This window comes from Canis lupus, chromosome 8 (assembly GCF_048164855.1).
Source record: "Canis lupus baileyi chromosome 8, mCanLup2.hap1, whole genome shotgun sequence".
In the NCBI taxonomy this organism is placed as follows: Eukaryota; Metazoa; Chordata; class Mammalia; order Carnivora; family Canidae; genus Canis; species Canis lupus.
In genome coordinates, this window is record NC_132845.1 from 23,377,056 (window position 1) to 23,394,992 (window position 17,937).

The 17,937-nt window shown below is 41.5% G+C and overlaps 3 protein-coding genes, 1 long non-coding RNA gene and 1 pseudogene across 13 annotated transcripts in view; 1 reads left to right on the top strand and 4 right to left on the bottom strand.

Moving 5' to 3' along the window:
• The window catches only part of ALG14 (ALG14 UDP-N-acetylglucosaminyltransferase subunit), a 213,360-nt gene that overhangs the window by 147,730 nt on the left and 47,693 nt on the right, over positions 1-17,937 (bottom strand). The window lies entirely within an intron of this gene.
• The window catches only part of TLCD4 (TLC domain containing 4), a 103,659-nt gene that overhangs the window by 24,731 nt on the left and 60,991 nt on the right, over positions 1-17,937 (top strand). Inside the window, exons 1-2 of one of the 10 annotated variants that reach the window (XM_072834628.1) lie at positions 8,790-8,822; positions 9,693-9,815. The exons of 6 other annotated variants lie outside the window; for them this stretch is intronic. The gene's annotated coding sequence lies outside the window, so the exon portion shown is untranslated. Of the gene's footprint in view, positions 1-8,789; positions 8,823-9,176; positions 9,334-9,692; positions 9,816-12,082; positions 12,138-17,937 lie in introns of those variants that run through there. 3 more of the 10 variants (XM_072834627.1, XM_072834633.1, XM_072834632.1) reach the window with 3 other exon arrangements.
• Positions 153-9,005, bottom strand: LOC140638009 (uncharacterized). Its single transcript, XR_012035125.1, has 3 exons — positions 8,872-9,005; positions 5,419-5,467; positions 153-2,811 (listed from the first exon to the last, which is right to left on the bottom strand). It is a non-coding gene; the product is annotated as an uncharacterized lncRNA (long non-coding RNA).
• On the bottom strand, positions 792-885 carry LOC140639258 (small nucleolar RNA U3; annotated as a pseudogene).
• On the bottom strand, positions 3,043-3,522 carry LOC140638005 (phosphatidylinositol N-acetylglucosaminyltransferase subunit P-like). The gene has a single exon (XM_072834634.1). It carries the CDS (start codon positions 3,457-3,459, stop codon positions 3,058-3,060), a length of 402 nt encoding a protein of 133 aa, XP_072690735.1. The 5' UTR covers positions 3,460-3,522; the 3' UTR covers positions 3,043-3,057.

Consider the following 17,937-nt stretch of genomic DNA (forward strand, 5'->3'; position numbering starts at 1 on the left):
GGCCAAAGGCAGGCGCTAAGCCACTGAGCCACCCAGGGATCCCCTCCTGGTTTGTAATTTGTGTTTTGACTCTGTGTCTGTTATTATTATTATTTTTTACCTCATAGTGTTTTTTTTATTCTTAATTAGATTTATTAATATTTTGTGGCTTCTAGATTTTGAATCATAGATTTTTCCATTCCAAAATAAGAAGAGAATTCACCCGTGTTTTCTTTTTTTTAATTTTTATTTATTTTTATTTTTTCATATTTTCTTGTAATACATTTGAGTGTTCATACTTTAAATATTTGCCCCATTTGGAATTTATCTCATACAATATGAGAGATTTAACTTAATTTTTTTCCAGATGATACACATTTATTAAAAAGTCCCATCTTATCTCACTGATTTGAGATGCCACTTATTTGGGTCTATTTCTGGGTTTTCTAATCAATTCCATTAGTCTATTCCTATAGCAATCCCAGGGTGTTTCATTATTGAGGTTCTATAATTTTATTTTTTAAAAATATATAGAAAGCTATTTTTCCTTTTTGAAAGAGTTTTTCTGGCTATTTTTGTTTGTTTACTTTTTTCATACAAGCTTTAGAATCAGCTTGCCCTATTCCAGAAAATAGCCTCTTGGTATTTTCATTGAGATTGCAATAAATTTAAAAATTTAAATTTAAAAATTTAAAGGGAAAATTGATATATATTGACTTTTCCAATCTGAAAACATAGTCCATCTTTTCATTTATTCAGGTCTACTTTTGGATCCTGCAAGAACGTTTTAAAGTTTTCCTCATATAAGCTTTTCATATTCCTTTTTTTTTCTTTTTTGTACCCTACACGTTCAGAGAAACTTCTCTAGTAACAAACTATAGAAATGATCCCTGAAAGTATAGTCTCTTATATTCCTTATAAAATTTATTCCTAGGCCTTTTACATTTTTTGCTTCAATTGTAAATGGAATCTTTTCTTTCTTTTATTTGTTAAGAGGATATTGTGTGTGTACAACACATGTATATACATATGTATTTATATATACATATATGTACACATATGCATAAATGTCACAGATTTTTATAAATTAATTTTGTATCCAGCTTCCATACTTAATTTTCTGTTGTTTATTTTCTCAGTTGATTTTCTTGGGTTTCCTAAGTATATAATCATATAATCCACAAATAATAACAACTGTATAATCTTTTTTCCCCAGCAGTTTTTTACTTTCTCTCTTTAGTTAGTTAGTTAGTTCCCTTGACTGCTACTGCAAGTATCACTGTATTAGCAGTAGGAGAGTGGGTATCCCCTTGTTCCTTTCTTGACCTGAACAAGAACCCTCCAGTGTTTCCCCGTTCAATCTAAACTAGCTTTGAATCTTAGAATTAATTGCTAGTAAGACATTAATTACTACTTTGCTCTACCTGGAAAACTGGCAGTTTGGTCCACAATAAGGTCCATGAATGTTTAGCAGTAAAGGTTTGGTAAAATACATCATGGTGCATCCATTGAGTGGAATCGTCTGAGCAATTACAAAATAATGTGTATAGTTTAGTCCTTTTTGTTGTTTAAAAAAATCAGAGTATATACATGTATGCTTGGAAAACTCTGGGAGGATATTCAACAAACTGATCTTAAAGTTATGAATACATTATTGCAGCATTATTTACAATACCCAAAATATGGAAGCAACCTAAGTGTCCATTGATAAATGAATAAAGAAGATGTGGAATATTACTTAGTCATAAAAAAGAATGAGATTTTTGCCATCTATGACAACATGGATGGACCTAGAGGGCATTATGCTTAGTGAAATAATTTAGACAGGGAAAGACAAATACTATATGATTTCACTTATATGTGAAACCTAAAAAACCAACTAAACAAACAAAGCAAACCAGATCCATCAACACAGAGACCAAACTGATGGTTGCCAGAGGTGAGGCAAAATAGGTGAAGGGGAATGGGAGATACACGTTTCTGGTTATGGAGTAAATAAGTCATGGTAATGAAAAGTGCGACATAGGAAATATCATCAATGGTATTGTAATAGTGTTGTATGGTGACAGATGGTAACTACTCTTATGAAGGGCATAGCACAATGTATAAAGTTGTTGAGTTACTATGTTGTACATCTGAAACTAATGTAACATTGTGTGTCAACTATGCTTCAAGAAAAAAGAAAGGAATAAATAAGATTATAGAACAAAAAATGTTATGAACATAAACTACTGACTGGTAATATCGATTTCAGTATCTGTAAAAGTTTTTAAAAATTCATGAAAACATTTTGGCACAATTAAAAAAACAAGTTAGAAATTAAGAAAAATAGATTCATGTTTTTCCCTTTCTCTCTGTTCTGGATCTCTTTCTGCTATTTTAATTTTATTTTGTTTATCCTTACTCTTTGCAAAGTGGTACTCGTAGTGTACATAGTGATGATAGTATAGAAAGGAGTTTACAAGATAGAATCCACAAGGAAAAAGAAAAGAGAAAAGTCTACAGTAGATCAGACATTTCAGTAAATTATGGAAACCAGAAGTTGGCTGATGGAGATAATTGACTTGACAGAGTGGAACAGGGGCTAATCAAAAGTGCTTTGAGGAGCCTTGGCACTTACCAGGGAAGGCAGGAGTGAGGTGCAAGCCTGAAGGAGAGTTGCCTGAAAGTTGTTTATAAGGCTCTTGGACACCACTGGGTCCCTTCTTGCCTCTCATACAGCATTGTGCATTCATGCATGTCATACTGACCATACTACCACTAACACAATCCCTCTGTGAAATATGAAGTTTCTTTTCTGGAGAACGGTGTTTATCTTTTGATGGAGAGTTCCTGTAACAGAAGGGCTGATCAGAGACTGGGAAAGAAAGATATTTTTTTTCATGGTAATGCAGTATTTTATTTATTCTGTTCATTAATAACTAATATTTGGGAACATTTATAAGATTAATGGAATTTAAGAGAAGTTCGGCTTTTTTTATATTTCGGTATCAGTTGCTAATAAGAGATAAAGTATTATGTTCAAAATTATTACATCAAAAACTTATAATAAGTGTTTGGTATTAGTCTACATACAATTTAGTTTTTGGCATAAAGTTCTTTGGCTGCAAGAAATAACATGTGGCTCACTTCACTAATAGGATTACCCCTTAATACTGGGATGGCCTCTTCTTGATATTTATTCTGCTGTTGATTTTTAGCATAGTTACCTATGATTATATGAATGGAGTTAAGTGGAGAGGTACTCATCATTCTTATTCCAAATAAGAGTACATAACCGATTACTATAGTAATGAGGTAGATGGGCAATGCAACCGCCCAATATTTTTGAGGCCAGTAGGTTAAGCCTAAGGAGTTTAGCCAAGGTTCAGGAATAAAAGCCCACACAAGATATAGTATGAAGCCAAATTGGGAGCTTAAGAAAAGAACAAAGCCATAAATAGCTCTTTCTGGCAATGGCGATGGTGAGTTTTCCACCATTTTCCCTGTGGCTTTAGACAATCTGTGAGAAAGAAACAGTTATCATCAGTGATCACACCCCTTTGTCACTGGTCTGTTGTAGCCTCATCACTTTGCTATGGGCACTGCCTCTGCATTTTTTTCCCCTAGCCTAAACCACTGCATGCTGCCATCCTGTGCCAAAAAATATGTTTGAAATAGAAACTTCAGTAGAAGGTTGGAAGATAAAGATAAGTAATTCTCCTGGTCCAGGATTTCTGAATCTTGGTGTGACTGACATTTGGGATTGGAAATTCCTAAATGTGGGAAGGCTGTGCAGCCTCCCTGGCCTCTACTCACTAGGTGTCCATGCATGCCTCATTTCCCTGTGATGACAACCAAAAGCATCAGCAGACATTGCCAAATGGCTGGGGTGGGGGAGAATCAACACCTCCCATCCTTGCCCCAATTGAGAACCTCTGCCTTAGACAATAGATAATAGAAAAGATGGGGTGCTTGGGTGGCTTAGTTGGTTAAACATCTGACTCTTGATATCAGCTCAGGTCATTTTTTTTTTTTAAGATTTTATTTATTTTTTCATGAGCGACACACACACAGAGAGAGGCAGAGACACAGGCAGAGGGAGAAGCAGGCTCCATGCAGGGAGCCTGACGTGGGACTCCATCCCAGGTCTCCAGGATCTCACCCTGGGCTGAAGGCGGCGCTAAACCACTGGGCCACCCAGGCTGCCCTCAGCTCAGGTCTTAATCTCAGGGTTGTGAATTCATTCATGCCCGCATTGGGCTCCATGCTGAGTGTGGAGCCTACTTAAATAAAGAAAAGAAAAGAAAGCTGTAGAGATAATCAGTGAGATAAAAGCACAATAAATCTAGAGAATAATAAAAGTCCCAACCTCCTGCTGAATAGAGTTCACAAAGAACATAGAAAATGAGGAGGAAATTAGCAAAGAAATAATAATAAAAAAAAAATCTGCAGGTAAGATTGAAAGCACCCCTGGAGGTCTAGCACAATCAAAGAAAAAAGGCCCGTTCTAAAGCAAAAGGCACATTGTGAAATTTCAGATTATAAAGATAATAGGAAGATTCTAGAAAGAAGAACTGGCTACATACAGAAGAAGGGGAACCAGAAAGACATTAGGCATTTATTTCAGTGGCAACACTAGAAGTAAAAGACAGTGGGGGACAGTGCTTTTAAAATGCTGAGGAAAAATGATCTTTATCTTATCCAAATTATCAATTGAGGATGAGAATTAGGATACAGATATTTTCAGACATGCAAGCACGCTAAAATAGTTTATCTTCTATACACATTCTCCAAGTCAACTACTGAAATCTGTGCTTCAGCAAAATAAGAGTGTGAACTTCCAATGTTTGAGCATTGAAGATATTGATGGGTGTTTGATATGTTGAAGCATCTGGATAAAATTTGGGTCAGATACATTAAAAATAAGTGAAAAAGAAAAGCAATTATTAACTCCAGGGAGACCAGGAGATTTTCAAGAGAAGCACCATTATGGCAGCTTCCTAGATTCAGTAGTGTACTGTATTTATGTTGACAGAATGATCAAAACACAAATTATTGATTTGAATAAAAGTTGTGACATAGCTGTGTGAGAAGGGTAAGGGCAAAGTGGTGGTGGTGGTATGCATAAAAGAGCTATATCCTCAAAATTCCATGACAAGAAGTCAATAAATAATGTCTAAAAATGGAAGCAGGAAACATTGATATAAGCATATTGTTTAGGAAATGAACACCTGGTAGGGTTATGTGGAGCATGGGGTGGAACTGGTGGGAGGAAATTGGTTAAGGGGCTGATGGGACTCAAGTGTTTTTGTTATAAGCCTTTATGAACTATTTGAGTATTCACTTATATGTATTACTTTCATTAAAAATGCACACAAAAGCAATACATACACATTATAGGAAAAAGTTACATAAGATAAGCAAAAACCCCACAAAAGACATAAGGATCTTACCCACCCAGAGATAACCATTGGTAATATCCTGAAATATTTTTTCTTGAAAAATTCTGAAAAACAAATGAAAGGACTTTTAAATACTTTAAAAACTCACAAATTTTTGATACATGAAAACTATCAATACTAATTTAAAAAGTAGTGCGTGGGGTTATTCATTTTTAACTAACTCAATCTTTCTGATCAAAATGCTTGCTATTATTTTGGTTATATCTTCTCTAACAAGAGGGTGGAGAATTGAGGCAGTTTTCCAAAATACTTCTGCCTTAATTATCTTGTTATTTTAGGAAGAAACAGCGTTTGGTCTCAGTTTTTCTAAACAATTGCCTCCATTTAGTAGTTTAGGAATTTTTTAAAACAAATTCATCAGGAAAATTTATCTTCAACAAATGGCATTGGGAAAACTGCACAGCTACATGCAAAAGAATGAAACTGGACCATTTTCTTATACTATACAAATATAAGCTCAAAATGGATGAAAGACCTAAAGGTGAGACCTGAAACCATAAAAATCCTAGAAGAATACACAGGCTGTGATTTCTCTGATATCGGTCATAGCAACATTTTTCTAGATATGTCTCCTAAGGCAAGGAAAACAAAAGCAAAAGTAAACTACTGGGACTACATCAAAATAAAAAGCTCTGCACAGCAAAGGAAACAGTCAACAAAACTAAAAGACAACCCACTGAATGGGAGAAAATATTTGCAAATGACATACCCAATAAAGGGTTAGTGTCCAAAATATATAAAGAACTTAATCATATCAATACCAAAAAAAAAATCCATTAAAAAATGGGATGAAGATATGAATAGACATTTCTCCACAGAAGACATAAAAATGGCCAACAGGCACATGAAAAGATGCTCAACAGCACTTATCAGAGAAATGCAAATCAAAACCACAGTGAGGTATGGCCTCACACCTGTCAGATGGCTAATATCAAAAACACAAGAAACAACAAGTACTGGCAAGGATGTGGAGAAAAAGGAACCTTTTTACACTGTTGGTCAGAATGCAAGACTGGTGCAGCCACTGTGGAAAATAGTATGGAGTTGCCTCGAAAAATTAAAAATAGAATTACCATATGATCTACTAATTGCACTATTGGATATTTACCCACAGAGTACAAAAACACTAATTTGAAAGGATATATGCACCCTTATGTTTACTGCAACATTATTTACAATAGCCAAAGTATGGAAGCAACCTAGGTGTCGGATAGATGAATGGATAAAGGAGATATAGTGTGTGTATGTATATGTGTGTAAAGATGGGTAAAATAGGTGAGGGGGATTAAGAGTACACCTATGATGAGCAATGAGAATATATAATTATTGAAGCACTATGTTGCTCACCTGAAACCAATATAACACTGCATGTTAATCATGGAATTAAAAAAGAAAAACCAAGACACACACGCAGTAACAAGAATACTTAGAGAGTAACAAATAAAATAAACCCTATTTCTTTACATAGTAACAAATACAATAAACCATATTTCTTGTCTAGAGTGTATGCAGAAAAAAAAATTGGGGGAGGGGATTTGCCTTAAAGGAATTTTTGTATTTTTTTTCTCTTTTTAAGGAAAGATAATTTCATTTCTCTGAACTATTTCAAGACCAAAAGTTTAAGAAGTGCAGGTCAGCTTTGATACCTCACAGTTAAGAAGGAGAAAAACTTAAGATAGTAAATAACAGACTTTGGGGCAACTGTCCTTGGAAGGAGAGCATTGGTAAAACACAGTTAAGACTTAAATGTGAATAATGAAATGAATATTTTTAAAGAAATTAAGCTGCATTACAGTTTTGATGAAAAATATGCAGTTGATATAGTTTTCTACCTCCTAAGGTCATTGTGTTTTGATTAGTTTAAAAGTTTCAAAATTCAACTAATGTTTACTGAATTCCTTTCCTTATCTGAGGCCTTGTCCTTGATGTATTCACTGACATGCTCTGTGTAATCTCACAACAATCCTGCAGATTTGATGGTGCATTTGTAGAGGCCTAACAAGAAGGAATATAGTGGGACATAGAGTATAGAGTGGATTTTTGTGGGTTTACTTGGCTTTGGCTACTGCTTTGGGTGTTAGAAAATATGCATATTAAACATAATGATGGTACATTTATCAGAAAAAAACAGAGCAACTATCAGCCACTGCAGACAAACACAGGGGAGGGTCTGGAGGAGGTATCTAGAGGCAGAGTCTGGAGATGACAGGTGCAATCTGTGTATGTAGCGCTGCCCCCACAGATGTACACACACAACCAACCACAGAGTGAGCTTATAGCCCCATGAATACATAAAGCATATGTGGGGCAACCCAAGTTGTCAAGGACTGTGTGAAGCAAATATGATGGGACAGGTTGTGGTCAAAGGCCACTATTGCCCTAGTACTTCCTGAGAGTCTTGGGGAGAAAAAGAAGACATGGGCTGGGGGCTGCAGGATCTTCCACCCTGCTTGATTGCCAGCAGGCCGCTGCCTCTATAGGGTAGAACAGGCTTTGTCTTTTTCTTTTCTTTTCTTTTCTTTTCTTTTCTTTTCTTTTCTTTTCTTTTCTTTCTTTTCTTTCTTTTTTTCTTTCTTTCCTTCCTTCCTTCCTTCCCTTCTTCCTTCTTTCTTTCTTTCTTTCTTTCTTTTTTTTGGCTTTGCCTTTCTAGGTCAGTCAGAGGTACATTTGCCAAGATTGGGGTCTGCAGAGGTAATTATGAATTATCCCCATTTTATAGATGAGGAAATTGAGCCTCAGTGAGATTAGTTTAGCTAATGTGTATGTGTGTGCATGTAAATATTAGGTAAAACATATTAACTGTATTGATAGACATTTCTTACAAATAACTTCCCTACATTATTAAGAGTAGTGCTTACTAATTAACATTAGAACTCCTCTCTTTCCAAAAAGAAGTATTTATGATTACTTTTCGCAAATTCTAACAGCCCAAATATACTTCTTCATTATTTTATTGTATTCAAAAAATTCCATCCTGTTGATCGAGAATATTTGAAGGTTTTTGAGGCTGTATATAGCAGGTCAGAGAGCTGCTATTGAACGGCAGACTTTCAATTGCGCTGGGCAACTTGGAATTCTGTGCCAGCACCAAAAACTGAGATCCTCTATCCCCGCCCGGACAGCAGCGGGGCTCCAGGTGTTGGGTGTAGGTGGAGTGCTAGGGCACTCTCTGGGGTGGTTTTCAGGGGTTCGGGAGGAGGCGGCTCGGAGGGAGGACGAGCCTCTTCCACACACGCCCCCTGCCCAGCTGGGATGCACCTGCAACCCCAGCAAGAACTGGGCGGACTCGGCTCTGGCCAAGTCAGACGTGGCACGGAAAATCTGCAGCTGGCCTTTTCCTGTCCTCTCGCTTATAAATATAATATAAACTCATAACCTGAAAAGAGTCTCCATTACGTGGTGAGCCCAGGTCCTGCCCGCTGCGGAACAGGGCCCGGACCGTCCTCACCTGCTCGTCTGGCTCGCGCTGTGGGAAGCGGGGGAGCCGCACGCCCGGTCCCCGGCGAGGTGTGCTCGCCTCGGGCGTTCCCGGCTCTGCGCCTCCGGGACCGAGCGCTGCCCTCGGAGGTCGGCCCCCGCAGCCGGCCCGGGCCCCGCCCACCTTGGCCGCGGGTCGCAGCCGCCGCGAGCGGAGCCGGAGCCGGAGCCGGAGCCGGAGCGGGAGCGGGAGCCGAGCCGGAGCCCGGGCGGCCGCGGCCCCTTTAAGGAGCCGCCGTGCGGAAACCCGAGCCCGCAGTCCGGGCGGGCGCGGCGGCCGCGGCGGTAGCTGTGGTCTCGGGCTGCTCCCCGGCCCGCCGAGCAGCTCGCGGGGGCTCGGGCCGGAGGACCAGGCTTCGGCGGCGCCCGTCGCTCTCCCGGCCGGTGCACCGCGCCCGCGCGCCAGGCGCCCCGGACCCGGCACAGGGCACAGGTGACGCCGTTTGGAGGGGCTCGGGGCCGAGGGCGGGCTCGCTGCGCCCCGCGCTCCCCCGCGCTCCCCCGCGCAGCCCCGCGGCCAGGGGCGCCGCGGCTTCCCGTCCCGGCCTAGCGCGGCCGCCGGCTGGGGCGCGCGGAGCCGGGTGGGCGCCCCGCGAGGGCGGCGGGGGCGCGGGTGCAGCAGGTGTGCGGCCGCGCAGCATCCTCGGGCCCGCGCCCCGCGGTGTCGGCCGGGGGGCGGGCGCGGGGGCGCGGGGGCGCGGGGGGCGCGGGGGCCTTCTCGCCGGAGGCCGGGGCACCGCCGGGTGCACCGAGTGGGTGAGTCTCCCCCCTCGCACCTCCCCCCAACTACAGAAAACAACACGCTCTTATTCACCCTGGTCGTCTCAAGTGGGTCCCATTTTCAGTCGCCTCATGCTGAAGAGTCTACTGGGAAAGATCCTGGGCTCTATTCACAGCACCACTGTGGCAGCCCCGGTGAGTGATTACACTGAAAGCCTCGGTTTACCCCGCCGGGAAATGGGATCCAGCATGCCAGCATTTTCCTACAGCCCCAAGAGTGTGGGGGAACCTCCGGGAAAGTGCTTAGAATTGTCGAAGTTCCTTAAAGGGTCACTGTTGCGGACCAGGAGTTTTTTGTTTTTGTTTTTGTTTTTTTTCCCCCTCAGTGGTCCACATGTGAGTGTTAATGCAGCTCACATACTTACGTGAGACTACAAATTGTTCCTAAGGAGTGATCTTTGACAATGTTTAAATGAATCTGATACCAGTTTGGGGACAAGAGGGGAGAGTTTGTGTGGATGTTAGGAGTTGATGCGTGAAGCAGGAAAAAAAGCTGTCATTTTAGTGAAATCTTCACTCAGTCATAAATGGAGTTGAGAAAAATCGATCTGGGATTGTGTGTGTGTTGAGAGATAACTGCTGTGTGAGCAATGGGATAGGTTGGAATGCAACTTCATCTTTATGTAGCCAGTTAAGGTTAAATGACCGAAAACCTCCATTCCCTTCTAAGTGTGAAGTAGAGGTTTTTTCCCCCTTGTTAATCGTTTCATTTAATTGTAGGGATGAAACTAAATTAGACAAGTGGACTCCTGCCATGCTAGAAAATTAGAAAGAATGGCTCCAGGAACACTGACTTACTCCGACCCCCCCCCCCATGCCATCAGATGACCCAGAGAATATATTTACAGAGCGCATCTTTTCTTCCTACCCCTGCGACTCCTTTTGCCACAATACCCCCGTCCAGTGTTGGAATCCTTACTGTGTGATCTTGTACAAATTTCACCTGTCTAGAGCCGGACATCTGGCATCCAGCTGCTCAGTCGGTCGTAATTGTGTACACGATGAGCTTTGTGTTCCTATCACTTTAACTGTAAGCCTCTTTGCGGGAAGGTTAAATGGCTCTTCCAAGCTAAAGCTGAGTACTTGGAGGTGCCTAGGAATGGTGGGGGTCAAGGGCTGAAGCTAACCGGAAGAAGCTGGGTCTTCTCAATACACCCTGGAGTACGGACGGACGCAAGAGTCAGCCTATCTTTTCCTTCCTTCTCTGAAATCACCAATGGAGAGAGATTCATTTGTTTACCAAGGTAAACAGAGGCCTGACTCAGTGCTGATGAAGAGCATTCCCACCAAAGGACTAGGGAGGAGGACTTGGTGTAGTTGGGTGTGGGGTGGGGGAATGGAGGGCCTGCCTGGTAGTCCGGCAACCAGAGAGGTAGTGAAGGAGCCCCCAGGTTCCCAACTCAGAAGTGAGAAAGGGGATGGGTTACAGAAAGGGACCAGCGATGGAACTTCCTGGCAAATTCTGGAAAGTGCCCTAGGTGTTACTTCCCTTTCTCTTTCCCTCTGAGCAAGTTTCTTGCCCTTCTGAGTCAAGTGCAGCTCTTTCCTCCCCTAGTGCTCTGCAAGGGGACTACCCTAGGTTTATGTTCCACCAGCAAAGCTGGCATTCCAAGTATGAGAGGAAACTGAGCAGGTTTCGTAAGAAACCTTCAGACCTCAGTGTCTCCTTGTCCTCTTCTTCTCAACTTAGTGTTCCATGTCCTACAGATTTGGCTTTGATATCTCTTGGAAGGTTAAAAAGCAGGGTAGTCATTTTGGCTGAAAAAAGTAAACTGAACAGTCTACAGGAAGATACACAAAACTAGTTTTCCTATGGAGGAAGATAATGAATGGTCTGGGGGAGAATTGTGGGCAGTTGGACAAGGAAAGGCAGGGGCGGGGAGTGGTGGAGTTGTGCTGGACAGCTTGTGCCCTCGTCCTTGAGAGAGGAAAGATGCCACCACACAGGGAGAGCCACCTTGCTGTGCTTCCCCTCCTTCCATTTGCCTTGCAAGAGGAAGAAGATGGCAGTATGGAGGTGGAGTAACCATCTGTTCTCAAGGATGGGGACCACTGGAGATGAGCTATATTCACCTGGCATTGGTCTCAGGCACTCAATGTATTACACCCGAGAACACATTACATCAGGAAAGCGAGGTTAATTTTGTAAGAAAACCTAAGGTATTGTGAGAGTGACTTTGGTGGTGTTTCTTTCTTTCTTTCTTTCTTTTTTTTTTTTATCTTGTTGGAGATGAAAGGTAGCACACAAAGAAATGGAGTCCTGCTGCTCAGAGGTTTGTTATTCATAGTGAGACAGTTGGATGTTCTGCAAGCAGATCCCAGACCTGAAAAGAAGGCAGGAATAGCAAGGGAGTTTTGTTTTGTTTTTTTTTTTCCTCAGAACATTGGTCTGTTCAAGGAGAAGGCGATCCTTTGGATACATGAGAAGGAGCTTGTGAATCATTGTAAAAGGCCAAGGTTTGTGAAAACAGCGGGTGAAGAAGACAGCTGGAAGTCTGTTCAGAGCTTGAGCTAGCATGAGGGAAGGGAGTTTGTCGAGCAGTGGGATGGATAGCAAGGGGGTAGTCTGACTACAGGGATAAAGGCTGTCTAAAGCAGTGTTTCAGAGTTTTCGGATTACAACACAGTACAAAATGGGTTTTTGGACCACAACCCAGGATGTAAGTAAGTGTATGTGAGTCTGAAACCAGTTTCATGAAATGATACATACCCTTACCCTGCATAGCATTCTGTTTTCTGTTTCTCTTTCTATGCTTTCTGTTCCTATTCAGTTCTGAAAAACTCATCATCCGTTAGTGGATCAGAGTCCACTGCTTAGAGATGTTTGCCTAATGTTTGGATAAGCAGGTTGCATTGGGGTTGGAGATGCTCGAGGGGAGCATAGAATTGATAGGGAAATCTGGACCTCTGTTGGTGGAGACAGGAGGAAGTGTGGGAACTCATCTGGTGTCTCATAGCAGGACTCATATTAGTGAAGGCAGCAGGATGGACAGGTGCAGAGGGGAACTTCCTACTGGTTCTATCCACATCAAAGCAAAATAGTTGGTTTTGAGGGAAAAGGAAGCATGGAAGGAGTAAACTTGGATCTTTAGGGTTTAGGGCAGATTTTTTTTCTGTAGGTTGAGAGGACAAATGGATCCAGAACAAATTGCCTGGTGGATTTAGGCCACGTCCACTTTCATCAGCTGGATAGGGACCAGAGGGGCTCATAGTCTGATATGTGGGCTCATAACTCCCCTTTCAGCTTTGAGAAGTTCTTACAAAAGTGGATGAGATGTGTTATTTCAAAATCCCATGTGCTGATGAAACTCATTAGGAAATTAGCTGCCTTACAGAGAATCGGAAAAATATTCTCATTACCTTGTGTAAAGGGGTTAGATTATCAAAACTTCCTTAGATGTCTATTTCAAGATCTACAGTCAAACTGGAATCCTTATTCATAGTCTTTGGGATTGCCAAATAAGCTTGGAGTAATAGGTGAGGCAGCATGCAGCATCCGTAAGCTAATTTCCAGTAACTGGGTCCTGGGGTTTGATAATCAAGGGCAGAGTTTATCTGTGTGCCTTTGATTGCCTTTTCCTAACAACAAACACCTGACTCCTACACCTGGAACCCTCACCAGTAGGGCAAGTACCACAAAGGGTGGAAGGCCGCATGCACAGGTGTCAGAGTTCACTGGAGGTGCTTGTGTACTTGCTTGCCTGTGTCATACGCATTCTGAACTCGTTAGATCCTCCCTTTGACCCATCCTTGCTTTGTTTGATTTTCTTTCCTTAGGGGATATGTTTTCAGCATTTCACATTCCTTCTCCTCAGCTGTCTGGTATAGATCTAGTGCTTTCTCTGATGTAATCTCTGAGCTCTGGACTTGCTGGTGTCCACCTGACTGTTCCCATAGAATCCCGTGTGGGGATCCTGGCCTGTGCTGTGCTGGTGTCCACCGTATCCTGCCATGGCCAACCTAGAAATAACCATTCATTGATGGGTTTATACATTGGTTTTGATTTAATTTTTACATTTTGGGGACATGGAAAATCTGTCTTGGTCAAGTTAATTTAGTTTTCTCCAAATAGGCTTACAAAAACCTTTCAAAAGTACACTTTGAAGGCATAGAAAACTTCTCCCTATTTGATATGTATTTACCTAGTGGAATGAGGGAAGAAGGAATTTTCATCTTGTGGAAAAATCAGAACAATTAAACCTTCCCTGTTTACAAAGCATTAACGTTTTAGGGACAGAATTCCCCAAACTAGTCTTGTTCAATTAACATGTTTTGCTCTAGTACATGTGAGAACATTGAGACAATTAAGAATTTAAATTTTTTATGATTTATTATGTGCTATTTTCAGGACTTGCAAAGACTATAGCTGTGTTCTGACTGAGAAAGATTCTTTTGCCTTTTCGTATTTTAAAAACCTGTATGAATGTCACTAAACCAATTTCTTACGTGCTTTGTGGAGGAATCCAGGGCAAGATAAAGGCTCTAAAGGTAGGAGGCCAAGTTGCCCATAAGGAAGGCAGAGCCTGGGAGCAAAGGCAGCTTGTTTGGAGTATCCCAGCTTAGTATCTCCCAACCAAACCCTTGAGACATTAGACAATTTGAGGATTTGAGAATGCTTTATAATCTCAAGTTGCTAAATGTTTTCTTTAGTGGTTTTTTTTTTAATTACAAAAGTGAAATTTGCTTGTTACAAATAACAAAAACCATGAAAATAATCAATACAGAAGAGAATGACAGTTCACTTCTTCCCCTTTCTCCAGCTCCAATTTCCCCTGATTTCACTCCCGAATACAGCCAGTTAGCAGTTTGGGGGTATAGCCTTTCTTCTCTCTAAATGCCAAAATACTCAGGTATTTATGAAAAATGTATTATTTTACTGCCTGCTTTTTTTTTTCACCCTATAGTGTGTGATAGGTGAATGAATGCCTTTCTGTATCATCTTGTTTATTTAAATGTCTGTATAACCTTTGCTAGTGTGGCTGCACCAGTATATTTAATCATTTCCCTATCATTGGCCCTGAGAGTTGTTTCTAATGCTGTTGTAGACACCCCTGTACATGCATCCATTGACACATTCCTGTTTTAAGGATAAAAGATAAAATCATTGGTATACTGCTTATTTTGTAATTCATTTAACACAGTGGTATCAAAATTTATATATTCTGTACATTTAATTCCCCAAATATTCATTCAGGGGTAAAAGCACTAGACACTATAAGGATTTCATAGTGGGGCAGTGCACAGCCCTTCCTTACAAGAACTCACCATCTGGCATAGGGGAATTAGGCATACACACTGATTATAATATCTTTAGTTTTATTTATACCCATCCTTATTCCAAAAGTGATTCGGGATGGTTTACAAAGATGCATATGATAGGACAAGATGCAGTAAATTTCAGATGAGAGTGAAAAATAAACCAAAGGAAAATAAGATGGAGTTATGAGGGAGGTTAGTTAGTGTACTTTGAAGTTTTGTCTGTAAACTTTCCAGCAGCCTAAGAGGAGAGGTAAACAGTCCACAACAAGGTTCAAGGTTTCTAGAAGAGAAATCAAATTGGAGAAATCCATCTATTCCTGATTCTAGGAGGTGAGAGAAATTTCCCCCTTTGGATTTTCAGCCAGAAAACATTGCATTTGCGATGGCCAGGATTCCCAACAACATCCCCAGTGTTGTACAGTAAAACCTAGTGACCTTGCCTTGTGATGCCATTTCATACCATGTTCCTTACTGTTCATCAGGGGTATCATGCCTTGGCACTCCTCCGTGAAGGGCCATTAGAGTGAGAGGTAAGATCATGGGCTTAATCCAGAGAGAGCTTTAAGAGGACAGATTAAAACAGCAATCTGGTATTGTTCTCAGGCAATTTTTTCCTATAAGGTAGTACAGATTATATAATTTTTGTAGAATATTATGAGTAGAACCCACTTGCCCAGGATTTCTAGGCTTGCAACTTACACAGCAAGAAGTGAGGGTGTTTACTTATTTATTTTTAAAGTTTTTATTTGAATTCCAGTTAACATACAGTGTAATATTAGTTTCAGGTGTACAATATAGTGATTCAGCACTTCCATACACCACCCTGCACTTATCATGATGAGTGCACTCCTCAATCCTCCATCATCTATTTCAGCCACCTCTAAGAAGTGAGGATGTTTAAACAGCATTAATGTATCAGAACTATAGCAATGAATGAAATATTTTCCTCTTAAAAACATACATGCACAAATCTGTAGTTGGTCCGTGTAGGAAGGATGGTACATGTTCACACTGAGAAGGGCTCAGGGTCACCATTCCAAGAAATCTCGAGAGCGTGTTCCAGCTCTCAGTTATTACTAAGTTGTAGCATGTGAGAGTGTTTGCAGGACTCCAAGATCTACAGGTCAGTGCAGTGTGACCTTGTTTTGTGAAGCTGGGAAAGTTCAAGTCTCATGAACCTTGAGTCTATGCTTCCATGATCACATTCACTCAAGTCTTAACTCAGAATATTGTCCCAGAACAGTTCTTTATTACCCAGCCTATGGGTTAAGCTAAGGTACTTATATAGGACTTAGCCTGAATTTAAACATGAGATTGTAGTAAATGTTAACCTTGAGGTCATCCGAAGCTACATGTGATTGTTTTGTACATCACCTCATGGCCTGAGAAATGGTTCAGGGAAACATGTCACTGTGTTCAGATTTTTTTGGCTGCCTGACAAGTGTCAAACTAGATGTCATGAGGCTGGTGAATATCCTGTTTATTGGGAAACAGTGCCGTTGGGCAAAGGCAATCTTACGGGAAGACGGGAGATGTCAGAAGAGAAGAGAAACCACTCTCAATGTACCTTGGTAGGGTTTTAAGTGGCCTTTAGGGAACAATATGAAAGGCCACGTAGAGAGTTTAAAAACTCTGGCTTCTTCTTATTTAAGCCACCATATCCCCCAATCAGATCAGAGGTGTAGACAAGCTGCAGGGCCCCTAGGCCATAGGTTAAAAGGAGGGGGAAATGATCACATTGCTTTAAATCCTGAATATCCTATCCCTCTGTGACTTGGTACCTACCATTTGAGACATGGGTGTAATATTTTTTGCTTAGGAAAAGGTGGTGATAACAGGTGCTATCCTTTATTGAGTGGTGTTTTGATGTACTCCTGAATAACCACCCCCAAACCTAGTGGCTTAAAACAGTGATTTATTCTTTCTCATGATTCTGTGGGTGGCTGGGCAGTTACTCTGCTGGTTATAGGCTCATATATATGGCTGCATTCAGCTGGAGGGTCCACTGGGCAGGCAGATCGGAGGAGGCTTACCAGTGTGGCACAGGTGGCTTGTATTGAGTGCTGTCTGTCAGCGGGGTGTCTCAGTTCTGCAGATGGTCTCTCATGCTCCAGTAGACTAGACCAGTTTCTTTATGTGGCAAGTTTAGAGCAATGCTCAAGAGAGCAAAAGGCGGATGCTCAAAGAGGTGCTTTGAGGCTTACTGAGGCCCTGGGATCCTCACAGCCTCTCTTCTACTCATTGTTTGTCATCAGGAGGCAAGGCCAGCTCAGATTCATGGGTGACAGGAGTGGTGATGTCACACTGCCAAGGAATTATCACAAGTGGCTACATGTGCCAAACACTGTGCTTGATGTACTTAATCCATCTCACTCAAACCAGACAACAGTCTTGCAATGTTTGCATTCTTATCCCTTTCCATAGGACTTGCAAGTCAGAAAGGTTACATTTTTCTTGCCCATGGCCTCTGGGAGTAGGATTTGATTTTAGGTCTCTCTTGAATTGAATGGAATGTATTTTAAGACTCAACAGGTGAGAGAATTTTGCTAAATTGTTCTTCAGCTCCTTTGCCCCATTAGTACTTTTTATGGCTCCTGTGGGGAGTAGGCAAAAAGAGAGAAAATGGAAGATAGGCGGGCTTTGTCCTGCCTCAGCCACTTCTCTGCATCCCAAGGACACTCTCAGGGGTAATCCGATTGACAATTTGAAGGTGAGAAGGACCTCCCTGTTTCCTTAGGTTCTGATTTCCCAGCTGGCTTGGCAGTGATTCCTTTAGAAGAGGAACAAAACATATTTGGAAAAATCTTGCTCTGTCCAGCTTTTCCTTGATTTCACAGTGTTGGCAGAAAGCCAAGAGATGTCCCAAGCCAAGAGGCTCCCTTCCAGGAAGAGAATTGCAGGGAAATAAGGACATTGGATGTTGTGTAGAAGTTGGCTGCAGAACATCAGTCCTCTTCCCAAGTCCCCCAGGTGACACAGTGCCACCTGGTCCCTGCTT

Excerpts from the sequence above, each read along its gene's own strand:
- LOC140638005 (XM_072834634.1), bottom strand. The coding sequence starts at position 3,459 with ATGGTGGAAAACTCACCATCGCCATTGCCAGAAAGAGCTATTTATGGC.